Source organism: Lampetra fluviatilis, chromosome 19 (assembly GCF_964198595.1).
Source record: "Lampetra fluviatilis chromosome 19, kcLamFluv1.1, whole genome shotgun sequence".
In the NCBI taxonomy this organism is placed as follows: Eukaryota; Metazoa; Chordata; class Hyperoartia; order Petromyzontiformes; family Petromyzontidae; genus Lampetra; species Lampetra fluviatilis.
The window spans coordinates 10,207,765-10,222,111 of NC_136293.1; the positions used below are offsets into that span (position 1 = coordinate 10,207,765).

The 14,347-nt window shown below is 49.1% G+C and overlaps 1 protein-coding gene across 5 annotated transcripts in view; it reads right to left on the minus strand.

Moving 5' to 3' along the window:
• LOC144937647 (short transient receptor potential channel 4-like) overlaps positions 1-14,347 on the minus strand; it is a 30,152-nt gene that overhangs the window by 1,780 nt on the left and 14,025 nt on the right. For 4 of the 5 annotated variants that reach the window (XM_078865025.1, XM_078865026.1, XM_078865024.1 and 1 more), the window contains 7 exons: positions 13,105-13,626; positions 11,484-11,820; positions 9,437-9,576; positions 8,027-8,346; positions 6,497-6,722; positions 2,475-2,702; positions 1,361-1,402 (listed from right to left, as the gene is read on the minus strand). In XM_078865025.1, the coding sequence (XP_078721151.1) occupies positions 1,361-1,402; positions 2,475-2,702; positions 6,497-6,722; positions 8,027-8,346; positions 9,437-9,576; positions 11,484-11,820; positions 13,105-13,626 (1,815 nt within the window). The remainder of the gene's footprint in view (positions 1-1,360; positions 1,403-2,474; positions 2,703-6,496; positions 6,723-8,026; positions 8,347-9,436; positions 9,577-11,483; positions 11,821-13,104; positions 13,627-14,347) is intronic. The other variant, XM_078865028.1, reaches the window with a different exon arrangement.

The following is a 14,347-nucleotide window of genomic DNA, read 5'->3' on the forward strand; positions in this document are numbered from 1 at the left end:
GCCCGGCTATTTTACAAAGGGGTTGGATTCGTGGTGCTGCGTGAGCACAGCAGCAACGAAAACAAAAGACAACAGCAGAGCTTCATCTTCTTGGTTCTGTCGGTAAAGTCACGTAGAATGGAAATAATAAAATAATAAAAATAAAACATAATTAAATAATTCTCACGACGTTTCGGCCACAACGCAAGCAGCCGTCATCAGGTGAAGAAGACAGAAAAGGTCTGTCGAGAAGACAGAGTCTGAATGACTGTCTTCTCGACAGACCTGTTCTTCACCTGAGGACGGCTGCTTGCGTTGTGGCCGAAACGTCGTGAGAATTAATTTATTATGTTTTATTTTCATTATTTTATTATTTCCATTCTACGTGACTTTACCGAAAGAACCAAGAAGATGAATCCCTGCAGTCACGAAAGCTTTAAATCGAAACAGCAGAGCTTGTCCGTGATCGAACCGAAAACAAATGGAACTTAAATATGTAAGTTAAAATGCCCCCTTGATGAACGAGGTTCATTAATTCCCTCACCGCTCAGCGGGTGTAAGGCTTACTTCACCAGCTCTCAATCCGGAGCCTCGACATTTGACTCACGAATTAGGATTTCGAGTTTCCAAATTAATTGACAGAGAAAATGATGAAAAATAAGAATGGGGTTTACCATTCCGGTAATAAAACAGGTGTTAAGATATTCTTGGTTCTTTCGGTAAAGTCACGCAGAAGGGAAATAATAAAATAATAAAAATAAAACATGATAAAATTCTCACGACGTTTCGGCCACAATGCAATAATCCCCTGTGGGCTGGTGGAACCAGGTGGTTCCGACCAGTATTAGTTTTCAATCTAGATGATTTAAAAGTGCATAGCTCCAATGGCTTCCTAATATCGGAAGGAAGAGAGTTCCAGACGGCTGTGGAAGCGTGCGATGCAGTGGCCATCTTTGTTCGATGGGAGCTTTAAAAAAAACAGAATTGATCAGTTATTCAGCTCATCGCGAAGCTCCCAGGATGTTCGGATGAAGGTCGCAACACGTGGAGCGAATCTTCAGGCATCAATCCGAATGACACGCGTGTTCAACCCAAACACACCACGGAGTTGTATACAGCACAACCGCAAAAAAAACCCTACATAGTGCGATTATATTGTCACGATGGCAAAGACGATACACATCTGGCTGCCTAGGTGTCATTTAAAAAAAATAATACGGACGAAGATGACGTGTTGTACTTCAAAGTCATACATCCTGGAAGACAGGTGTTTGGGACAGTTGCTATTTAAAGTGCCAAAAAAATAGCGCGCAGTAAACCCATCTGAAACATCACGCAGGCCATACCAATTACGCAGGGGTGGTGACCCCCGCTTACACACCTGGTACTGGTGGTTGCGTCTCAAGTTGTCGGCCGCACGTCTCTGCAAACACAGCGATGACACAAGCACATTTGACTCGATCCTCATCAGCGGAGGGCAGCAGCTCCGTCCCTCTAGAGGCCACACACACACGACCTCCCTGCCACATCAAAACGATCACCAGACGAACGCGTTTGACTAGCACCGACACAACAGGTGGCTGGGGGCACCTAGGGGTCACTGCGCTGCCGACTCCCACTCTCCCCGTTCGAGTCCAAGCTCAAAACTTTCCTCGTCTCCTCTGCCCATGATTGACTGCCTCTCCTTCACTTTGAAGTGTCTCGTACAGCACCGTCGCGTGGCATCACCTCCCTGGTCGGCATGCAGTTGCCTACCATCTACCGGTACAGCAGCATTTGTAAATGTAGGTCACATTTAGTTGCTCAGTAGTAACAAAAGCTTTCCATACGATCAGTTGTATGTATGTTGCACTTCTTTCGCACAAGACATAACCAGCAGTGCAAATCGGAGGAAGGACGACACAAACTAAACACACAAAGCAAGGTGAGCTGTGTGTCACGTGCTGGTTTCTCTGACGTCATTCCCAGGAGTGGCCACGCTGGTTCAGACATCACTCGCCACTGGTGTTAGCCATGGCCCGGAATCGACCTCGGGTGGGTGGGTTCATGGCGCAGGGTGATAACCGGTGAGCCACCGATTAACCTCGCTTCAAAAGGAGTGGCTGGCCCACTGGGAGGGATGGGGGGGCCGAAAGTAAAAAATATTTTTGGGAGCCCCAAGTTCCATTTACAAAATGCCAGTGAAATGACAGAACAGATATGAACAGGAGATCGATACGTAGCCAGATGAGAGTAGAGCGATGCAAACGAGATAGAGATGAGAGAGATTAATTCGATCTTGTAATGTGAATAATCACGTTATGATTATCATGCGAAATTAAGCCGACCTTTGCCACACTCATAGCTTTTCATGAATCCGGGGGCGGGGGGGGGTGGCGGTAAGGGGAGAATTGTTATCTGCTTGTGGCGGTGTATGTGTGTGGGAGAGATGGGTGGGTGGGTGGCTTAAAGCTCGAGCTTGGTGTTGCCCGTGCCAAGCGCCACCGACTGGTTACCAGCGTCATTTGGGCCCGCACTCCCAGCGTCCCGAGGCTCTCGTGTCTCTTCCGTCGCGCGCTCAGGAGGCTGCACGGGCAGAGGCGGCGGCCGAGCCACTGGCACAGGTACCACACGGACTTGGGGCTCGGGATGATGTTGAACGGGGTCGGGAGGGTGCCGCCCTCCTCGAAGTAGCTCATCCACAGCTTGGTGCGCGCAAACTTCCACTCGATGTCGGCGTGGTCCTGCGCGGGCGGGGGAGACGGAGGGAGGGAGGGAGCGGCACGTGTGCGGGACTCGGCGTTAATGCCGAAGCTGGCGCCGAGTGCGGGAAGAACGATACGCAGGGCGGGGCGGGGGGCAACTGCGTCGCTTTTGGGCCCTTTTGTGACTCATCGTTTCCCCATCGGGTTGACCCTGCCCATCGGGTTGACCCTGCCAACCGGATTCTGTGAGCGAGAGAACCTCGTGGGTGGAGTTGGAGGAGGATGCCTCGTGGCTGTATCGGATCGACCGTGGGGTGCGCCACGGTGGGGAGATGTTAACGACCTCGCCTGGTATACAGGATGTCCTAGATTCGAGCCCGACCCTGACTCTTGTATCTTTGGAGTAATGCATGTTCTGCCACGTAGTCTCGTGGATTTTTCTCCGGGTGCTCCGTTTTATTCCCCTCCACATTTAGAATCAACACGCGTTTCGAGTATTTGTTTGCGGTACATTTCCACGTGATTAAGCCACTTTGTTGAGCTAACATTTGTGGTGGCCAGGTCGTTTTTGAAAAAAAGAGCGGTATAGCTTAGTGGGGACTTTAATCAGGCAAAATAAATAAATGTTTTAAATAGTCGTTACTAGTTGTGTCGAAGACTCGGTGATGGCATTGGTGACGGAGCGAACCGAACGGCATATGAGTACAGCAGCAATATAATGCGACGGTAAATCCGAGATGAAAGAGAGTTTGATCGTCGAATCAAATCGCGACACTCCGTAGTGCTCGCAGCGCCTCTTCATTGAGTTTTGCAAATCGGTGGATGATGATCGCAACGGTGTCCAAATGTTAAATTGCGCGTGGCTCACGGGGTGAGTCAAAGAGCACTTGTGAATCCTGAAATGTGTTTGCTGTCTGGCTGAAATGGAGCCTTATTGTGTGCCTAGCTCTTCATAATGAAAGGTTTATTGTGTGGGGTCTATGACCCCTAATTATAATGAAGTGTAATTGACGGCGATTTAAAAATGGTTTCGCATTCTGTTTAGGATTTCGTTATAATTCCATATTTGTTAAATCCAATTAGGGAGAACACCATCTGGCTGGAATGTTGATGGCTTTAAGCTGGTAAAAAAAAAACAAGCCCCATTTTTCTGTCATAAAGCACAGGCAAGACACATTAACATGAGCGCTGATGTGACACTAACGGTCATGCATGAGCATCGTGCATCATAGATCAGCGAATCTAACCTAACAACAACAACACGCATTTCTGATTGCCTATCAAGATTTATCGATGAGTTTGTCATTATACTTCCATTTCTCCCCACTCCATAATTAAATGTGTTCATTTTTGACACCGAAGTGGAGAATTCCACCATCGAGCCCGCATGATTCATACCCGCTCGTGCTCGTACTGTGTTTCGGCTAGAGTAATTACATTGGCTTCATCTTTGCTTACGTAAATATAATTACGACGCGACCTTGGGCTTAAGCCGTAATTAATTTCAATTCATGCGAGCGTCGTGCGCGTTGTGTGCCGTGAACTGGGCGTGTGCCAAGCTCGAATCCTGGTCACGGCTAACATCCAGTGGCGAGTGATATTTCATTAGTGGTCCCGAGCCACTATCCTCTTTCATCAACCCATAATAACCATCATCCAGCAGCATATCGACAAAAGAGGGGTTGTATTATTTATGCTTTTACAGTTATGATTAAGTCCGCAGCTCTCAATGTTTACACAAAATAAAAACAACGAACATTTTAATTGAGTCTGTAGTGGAAGTGTAAAGAAAAACATGCCTAGTGCGTAAATGCAAATTGACGTGAAAGTCTTGTCCACGTAGCAAAATAAAGTGATGTGCCTTGCACACAGTGCTGCCACGTGATTCACGTTTTAATTGGCAACAGTTGGAGGTGTAAATGGCTGGATATAAAATCGGACCCTAGAGGCCTTAAGAGCTGTGCATTGTGATCATTCGGTCTAAGCGCTTGGCAGTGTGCACATTTAGAAATATCATGATTTTTTGACATCACGTGCGTTTGACACAGAAAAAAATGTCCCTTTTAAAACCCTCCAAGTCAAGGCGAGTAGTTTGCACGCATTTCCATATGAGTGTCTTAAGCCAATGTGTGAGTAACATATGACAGTGGTAACTGACAGCCGATTAAGACGTAGAAAACATTACCCTTGTACTTGAGTGCGTTACTTGGCTGGCGTTCATTATCCATTTGGCCTTGCTACGAGGCCGTAATGCTACTGCGTGCTGTCCTTATGTTTTACTCTTGCAAGCAGCTGTTTAGTGACTCCATTGCACTCGCGTGGGCTTTGTTCGGACAATGAAACGGTGTCCTGAGACCTCGCACGGACAATTAGCGCTGCTAAAGGAGGGGTTAGTAACTTTGGAGGGGCAAACAGGACTTAAAAAAAACAACCTTTCTTTGCAATGCCTCGCTTTAACACACTGCTGTCACTTCCCTTACAGTGACGGAAGTGACTGCCAGGTCAAAAAATATCCGCCCCCCCCCTTCAGCACCTGATAAGTGTGGCTAAGATGCTTGCGGCGATGGCGAAATATTGTCTGCGAGCCGTTTTGAAGTCACGTGATGCCTGTGGGTTCTCTACGCCTGTGCCATCAGAGGGAGGCGCAAACTCCAAATAACAATCAACAGCAGACAACCATTGCTGTGCGCAAGCACTCCAATTCGCCGTGCAAAGATTGCGTTTCTTCTCATGATATTTATTTTGTAATGCCATCTAATGGGTGGTTCATGACCGTGCTTCACCGTACCGGTTAGTGCCGGCTTGGTGAAGAAAGATATCACCCACCACTGATGATGCTCTATAGCCGTGGGCGGGAATCAAACTCAAGTGGCCACGTTCTTAGCGTGGTGCAGGCAGTGTGTCCATTGACTGCACCAGCTGCGCACCACCCGACTGCAATATATGGAGACATTTTTAACAGAACGCATTCGGCTTCTGGCGTGGAGATTTTAGTTTGGACACGGCCAAGTACGGAATTTATCTGCTCGCCGTATGACGAAAGCCACGACGTTGATTTGCTCACGGAAAAAAAAAATAAAGTTTCGAGCAATTCAATGAGGTTCGGATGTGCTGAGAGTCACTGGAGTACTGAGAGGAAGTGCGATCAAAGGGCTATGAGAGAGATGCATTCGGCATAACTCCTTTGTTGCGTGTGTAATTGCCCCTAACGGCAATGCATTTATCAATTTCGTTTGATTCGGATGTAAGATTATTAGCAGGGGGCTCGGTTCAAATGAAGTCTAAAATTAGGTCAGTCTAACTTTACAGTGTAGAGCGGTTCATTGTTTTTGTTTAACATTTTGCTCGATGCGCATGCATTGTCCTGGGTGGGATACACAACGCCGTGGGCGTGAGGCAGTGGCGCAGTGATCAGCACGCCGCACCATGAACCTGGGGACCTGCATTCAGTACCTGGCCACGGGTAACGTCGGTGGCGGCGAGGGATATCTGAAACTCAGCTTTATGTCCCCGTCCTTCACCAACCCACGACGGCCAATTTGGTGACGTTGTAGCCCAGCGCTCCCAACGCACTGGGCACGGTGTTGAACGGGGGCCCTCATTCTGCTGCGGCATTAAAAAGGCGTTGCGCATGGACCGTGCGAAGAAGTCGCGACTGAGTGCGTGTGTGTGCGCGCGCGCGATACGGTAGTAACGCGCGCGCGTGTGCGTGTGCGCGCGTGTGCGTGTGCGCACGTGCGCGCGTGTGCGTGTGCGCACGTGCGCGCGGGCACGCGAGACGGGCAAGTGAGTGTGTGTGTGCGTGTGTCGCGCCGCATCGTGAGAGTGCGCACGCTGATAATGCTGGACTCGCCGCTCCTCACCGCGATGAGCTGGTACGAGTTGTTCATCATGGCGATGAGCATGTTTAGCAGCACCACGAGCGAGATTACGTTGTACGTGCCGAACATGGTGGCGCCCACAAACTCGGTGAACTCGTGCCGTGGACGCACGTTGGTCACGTACAGGTTGATGAGCCCAAAGATGGACCAAAAGAGCGACTGCAGCGTTTCAAACAGCCTGTACGAGGGTAGGAAATAAACAAACACACAAAGAGAGATTCCCCCATTGTAGCCTTATAGACTGTTGGGACAGTCTATAAGGCTGCACGCCTTATAAGGCCCCGGTGCGGCACACAGGGTTGTGGTCTTAACTATTTGTTATTTGACCAGGTAAGGCCCACTGAGCTGTACAGATCTTTTTTTCGGAAGCGACCTGGCCACAAATGATAGCTCAACGAAGTGGCTTATCACGTGGAAATACGTGGTACAATCGGTATACCACGAACTGATCACCTTTGTCTGCCCATACCTGGTGTTCGCAGAATGCACCAGGTACTTACTTAAGGCTGAGTCAATCTGAGTAGGCCCAGAATAGGTTCAGATACCGCTTGCCACAGATATTATTGATGGCCGGGAATCGAGCCAAGGCTAGTGAGATTATAGCACAATGCACTAACCACTTTGCCACCGCTCCCTTCACTGCACACAAGTGTAAATGCACACGCATGTGCCACGCGGACATACATGGATATGTGCGCCCGCACACACACAGATGACTACGGTAATTCGCCGAACCAAAGTGATGCTTTACATTTTTTTTTTCCGCAGCTTACCATGTGCTCCAGAGTCTCTTAAAATAGCTCAGCTAATTGGAGGCAGTTCTAAAATAAGGAAGAAAAAAAACATGCAAACGCCATGAATCATGCAACGTTTTCCAACATGCAGATTGTCGTCGGCGGTGTTTAGCGTGCGATTGTAATGTTTCCCTGCCGCAGCACACAACGAGATGGCGTCACGTAGAAAGACACCATGGGGAAGCGAGGCACGGCGCATCCCGTGCGTGACTTCATTGCCGTGGTCAAAATTGATTATTTGACTTTTGCGCCGGTTTATATTTTTGTTAATTCCTAGGGTTTGGGAAACCCTTTCATAAATGTGGCCGTTTTTTGTTTTGTTTTGTTGTACAGAGCAAGTCACTTATAGCAGCAACAACAACAAACTAAAATTATATTTCAATCGGACAATCCTCGACGACAGTTATCATGACCCCCATGTTACAGACATAAAAAGGACAGAGCTGACAATGAAATGTGAAAAACATGAAAAATAACACAGCAGGGCTCCAGCCGACGCACTGACTCACAGATAAACCATTCACCTCGTGACCGCACACAATGCATTCAATCAAAGCAGAGAGACCGCACATTTGAAAGAAAAAACAACCAAAAAAATCCGCGAAAGTGTCGAAAAGCGGTAGAACCGTCCGAGCCGTCGCCTTTCTCTCTCTCTCTCTCTCTTCCCGGTCCCGTTGTGGTTACGCACGTGGAGAAGGCGTTATTCTGCTTCTCACATCGGATGCCCTTGCAGTTGTTCTCATCGTCCGCGCTGGTCTCGTAGTAGAAGTACAGCTGATTGAGCCCGTTGGCGAAGGCGAGCAGCACGAGGCAGTAGATGAAGAGGAACTTGAGGATGTCGAGCAGCATGCGGCCCAGCGAGATCTGCAGGGGCCCCAAGTGCGAGTTTGCCGTGAAGAGCGAGATGAGACGCAGCGAGCTGAAGATGTTGGCGATGGCGAAGAGGGCCTCGGCCACGAGCGTAGGGTGCCACATCTCCCAGTCGTCCCTCGGACGCGAGCCGTTGTACTGCACAGTGGAGGAGGCACGCGGGCACACACGGTGGTCATCAGAACCGCCCGCGGTGTGGTTCTAAAGACACTTGCCTAGTGGCAGGGGCCGATTCGCTCCGTGAGGTGAATGTCGAGAGATGGAATGAGGTCACCGCCGCCTGGTCATTTCATGAGGTGGCATGGTTGGAAACGGGAATTGTTTTTGTTATTCATAATTCAACGTTTTTGGGTTAGATCGCGTAATTTGTAAATGTGTCGTAACCCTCCACCACCCGACACGGCCAATCAGCAAAAAAGTGTCACGTTGACAAAAGACAAAATAGTTCACTGCTTTAGCCCACCGGTGTGTTGAAGCGTGAAACCACAACATTTACAATTTTTTGAGTACGACGTTTCGCTGGTAATTGGCTGTGTCGGGTGGTGGAGGGTTACGGCACATTTATAAATAACGCGATCTAACCCAAAAACGTTGATTATTAATAATATTGGTCGCGAAAACCTACGTGTTAGATTGTTTTTGTTGTTGTTGCATCTAATTTCTGAAGCACCGCTGAAAATTATTTGGAGACCCGGGAAAAAATAGTGGGATAGCCCCCCCCCCTTTGAAAATACCCCCCGAAAATGAATAGGTACCTTCTGAGGTACCCCTCAGATCTGAGGCATAGGGCAAACAGCGCTACCTGCCTTAATTGAAATACAACTGGAGGAAAAGATTAGAAAAAGTGCAAAATTGAAAATATTAACTCTTTCCTGTTCTGAGACGTTTGCAAGTTGCAGGGTGGGGTCCCTCCCGTTCACCTCTGAGTCTCGGAAAGTACAAGAGGCTCAGCGTTAATTGTATTTAGAGAGGCGTAGCGTCGTTGTTTTTAAAGACACTGTACTCACCGCAGAGAACTGTAGCGACACGGCCGCCATCTACGATAGGTGGCGCCAATTTATTTCACACGCCCTCCCGCATGGCCTTGTGGGAGCCTCGGTACCTATAAAGTTTTTTTATTTCAGTTTTTCTTCCGGTTTCTTTTTGATGATGGGAAAGATTTAATATAAACATGAAACAAAAATATCCCATGCTTTGATGCTGCTGCTGCTGATAGTGCTGTGGGTACCTTGACGTACGCCACAACCTTGAGCGAGATTGTGGCAAGATACAGCGAGTTCATGACGAAGTCCATGAGGTTCCACCAGTCGTTGACGTACTGCATCAGTCCACGGTCCCACATCTGTTTGATCTCTGCCCAGATGAATCCTTCGAAAACAGCACACGCCATCACTCGATGTCGTCGTTACGCGTTTACCCCGAATCCTGCGCATTCGGTCAAGCGCCTAAGGGGCTGTCCATAAATGACATCACGCGAATTTGGACGATTTTTTACCACCCCCCTTCGTCACACGGCGTCACAAAAAGTCAGAGGGGGGCTCAAATATGACGTCACAAAGCTCTGCCCCCCCCAAAATAAAACATTCTTCAAATCGCTTGAAACTATTGTCATTGTAGTGCGTATTTAATGTGGCGCTGCACTCTGATGTTGTAGGAGAAAATATTTATTAAAAAGTCTATTTCATTAAGTAGAACGTGTTGTCTATATTTATTTGAAGTTGCGCATTTTGATGTGACGTCACATTTCTCAAACCCTCCCCCCGTCACACATCATCACAAATGTCTGACCCCCCCCCGTAGGTGCGTGACGTCATTTATGGACGGCCCCGAAACGCCTTAAGCCTGCTCACTCTAAATCGTGCCACTACATTTGATCAACAATCGCTGGATTTAAAAGCCATTGCGTAATTACAAAATAATTTTGATTGGCCTATCTTGCCGTGGTGTACTGTTATATTTTTTCGACCGCTATTAAATTATATTATTTTTTTAAAACATATTTGAGGCATTCCTTTGAATCCCAAAATCACATTAAAACCAAAGAAAATGGTGATTATTTTAATAATTTATACATCAGAGGGTGAATACTAAACCTGCCGTAAACACGTTTTTTTTAAATGATAGGAAGCCAAATTTAGTTCAGAAGCAATACATGAACACGTCACATTGACAAATACATCATAACAACATTAACCCTTTAAAAGTCCTCTGTATGGCTATTACACGTCCCGTTTTTGTTTCCGAGTAGGGTACATGATTCCACTGATGACATTTCTGTGGTGGGCCACACATGATCACACAACCTCGACACTTAAAAGAGGTCCCTCAGTACGCAGCGTTGAAAATATCCCCCCCCCTCGAGATCTCGATTATTGTCGCTTGAGATGCTCGCAGTGACAGATAAAATTAATTGCATACTGCTTGCAGCCTCCTGTGGCCACGGGCCGTATGAAATGAAGTCGCGGGCCATAGGTTCATCACCCTTGAACTAAGCCCTAGCCTCGTGTGGCCTCAGCTGACGTTTTCTGTGCATGTCCCTTCATGTCCCACGTGGAATGTGGCCAAGCTGACCCATGCTCTCACAGACTCACACGTAAAAGACAAAGATGCCCCATGATAGCCCTTTAGCAGACTGTTGGGGCAAGTGTTGTTAGCGAGCGCCTATGAAGGCCGGCACGGCAGACGCGGGGGTGGGTGGCCAATGCCACGCCCGGCCGTATTTCTCTTTCCAGTGCTGATGTGTGCACACTGCACCAGGTACTCATTTGAGGCTGAGTCGAACGAGGGGAGGCCCAGGACCGGTTCAGATAATCGTCACGGATGTTGGCCGTGAGCGGGAATCGAACCCGGTTCGCCGGGGTTCGTAGCGCAGCGCGCTAAACCACTACACTACCACTCCCCACACAAAAATCAACAAAGATCCCCCGTATAGCCTTGATAGACTGTAGGGGCAAGTGCTGTTAGCGAGCACCTATGAAGTCCGGAACGGTACACGAGGATGTGGGTGGCCAGCACCACGCCCGACCGCCTTTGTCTCCCTAGTGGCGATGTTCACACCGCACCAGGTACTCATTTCAGACTGAGTCGACCTAGGGGAGGCCCAGGACCGGTTCAGATAATCGTCATTGGTGTTGGCCGTGAGCGGGAATCGAACCCAGGTCGCCAGGTTCGTAGCGCATCGCGCTAAACCACTACACCACCGCTCCCCACACACACGCGCACTGACACACAGACACACGCGACACACACCATCACAGGCGAAACCAAGCCCTCACCTACTATCCACGGCAGCACAATCCATTCCACTTTGGTCGGCGGCGGACCCTGCATGCTCAGGTCCGTCTGCACGATGTGCTGTGAGGCCAGCAGCAGAAGCAGCAGGAAGGTGAGGTACGATGCCGTGTGGCAGATGAACTTGATGAACGGCTTCTTGATGAAGACGCCGAACCTGCTTTTGGGCACGATCAGGTAGCAGAGGGAGAGCACGGGGAAGAGTAGGCCGATGGCGAGGCAGGTGAAGAGCTTGATGGCCCAGTGCCGCCGCCTCCAGCCGGGGAAGCCGTCGTACCACAGCGTGGCCAGCAGCTGCTGGCAGTTGGGCTGAGCGACGAACTGCGAGGAGAAAAACAACAACAAAAACAACAACAACAACAAGGCACGATCGCCATCAGTGCCAAGCGAGGTACAGGGACGCCTCTAGTTACGAACATCCAACTTACGAACAGACCTCTGGAAGTTTAACACGTAGGCTTTCACGGCCAATATCATCCAGCGTGGCCACCACAGCTACGCCCCTGTATAAGGAACGAAACAGGAGGACTTCTCCACAAATATGGCTGTCGCCTGATGAAGCTGGTTGTAATTACTGGCAAAACGTCGTGCTTAGATTGTAAATGTTGTGGCTTGGCTCTCCAACACACACCGGTGTGCTGTACTCGTGACGAATTGGCCACGTTCTGTTGACGTGACAACCCTTACTAGTTGGCTGTGTCGGGTGGTGGCTGGTTTTAACGACACTTTCATATATATTTACGCGATCTAACTAAAAAAAAAACCTCTATTATGGAAGACCTCTAGATGGGTCCTTTGAGTTCGGCGCAGCGACGCTAATGACGCTGGAACACAAATAAGCTTCCTGTCTTGTAGGTTATCGCGCAGTTGCGTCCGGTGCCATCTGACGTGAGTTCAAAGATTCATTGATGTAGACGAGACTTTGAAGTTTAATGTCATTATATAGCACTCCATCACTGTGGCGTCACTCTCAATTAAATTATGTACATGGAGTGTGATGTGCTGGCACATTTGGCTAAGGACGAAGATTCAAACCCACGTCGGACAGAATATGTGTACAAGATGAGGCGATTGATTTTTTGAGCTGATGCCACATTTGACTCTTAATAGCCAAATACAAACAAAACGAATAAACCCGCCAACAGACGAACTGTATCGAATCATGACCCCAAATTGTGACAATTCGAATCACATTCTTGGTTCTTTCGGAAAAGTCACGTAGAAGGGAAATCATACAAATAAAACGTAATAAAATAAAATTCTCACGACATTTCGGCCACAACACAAGCAGCCGTCCACAGGTGAAGAACAGGGCTGTCGGAAAGACAGCGTCCCAATGAACACCGCCAAGCTTGGCAGCGTGTTTTTAAGCTGGGCGGGAGGAGCAGAGCGCCTTGACAAAGGAGTTTACTCATCATTTTATTTTATTATGTTTTATTTTAATTATTTTATTATTTCCCTTCTACGTGACTTTACCGAAAGAACCAAGAAAATGAATCCCTGCAGTCACGAAAGCTTCAAATCGAAATTCGAATCGCCTTCCCCAAATTGTGACAATTCATCATGTTTGCCCGTGCCTCTCCCTACGACGTCATCCACGCGCACCTCCTTCTGGTGGTACTTGATGGCGAGCTGCAGGCGGTCGAGGTTGTACGGATTGTTGGGGTCCACGACCGCCTTGGGGTCGTCGTTGTGGTTGAGGATGATCTCGAGCTCCTTGGAGCTGCGCGTCTGGTCGAGCAGGTCCTTGGCGAAGCGCTTGCACTGCTGCGACAGCTCCTCGTACTCGGACTTGAACTCGTTCTCCACCTTGCTCAGCTCCTTGAGCTCCCAGCTGAGCTGGAAGGCAGTGAGGATGGGGTCTTCGCTGGAGAGCGCCACCAGCGAGGGGCTGGCGAGCGCGCGGTAGATGTTGAGGCGGGAGCGCGAGTGCCGCAGGCTGTCCACCTCGGAGCTCGACACGCACTCGACGCACGAGCAGCGCACGGGGTGCGGCCTCGGGATGGAGACGCCGCGCCGAACCAGCAGCTTGATGATCTCGTAGTTGTTGGCGTGCGCCGCCAGCACGATGGGCGTGATGTCGGGCGTGAACTCGGAGAACTGGCGGTCGAGCAGAACGGGCGGCACCTGCGTGTTCGTGTGTTCGCGCGTTCGTGCGTTCGTGCGTGCGTGTGCAGGATTTTAAACACGAAAAGACGGAGGCAGTGAGAAAGCCAGGCCCTGTGGCGTTAATCTTGATTATAGGGGATGCATGCTAAATTCGGGGAGAGCGGGGAGCAGTAAATGTTAAACAAACTTTGAACGAATCTTAAATGCTAAACGGTGAATAATAATTGACGTGTGACATCAAAATAACTTTATTTAATGCTTTGCAGCCCCAGGAATGGCTTCGCGAGCACCGGCCCCTGTAGTATGACCTCGTGCTACGTGGGGGCATGTTAAATCTCACAGGGGTGGCTGGGTGGGGGGGGCACGGCACAACGCGGTCAACGCGAAACAAAGTCTCAACAAATGTTATACGCAAGCAGAACGAGTTAACGATACGATCTGCCGTTGCCTGAAATGCATCTTACCCTGAATGTATAAGAGGATACATATTGCGCCGCTGTTTTTAAAGACATTGTACTCACCGCAGAGAACTGCAGCGACACGACCGCACTCTCCGATAGCTGGCGCTTTAACTGTGCCACATGCCCTTCTGCATGGCCTTGTGGGTGCCAAGGAACCGATTCGGTTATTTTAAATAACCTTTTTGTTGATGTACACGTATGTCATCGGAACGGGATCGGGAGAAGATTGTCAAAGGAGGGCTCAGCCTTCAGCAGCTGGGGCTCAGCATAGGCGGAGT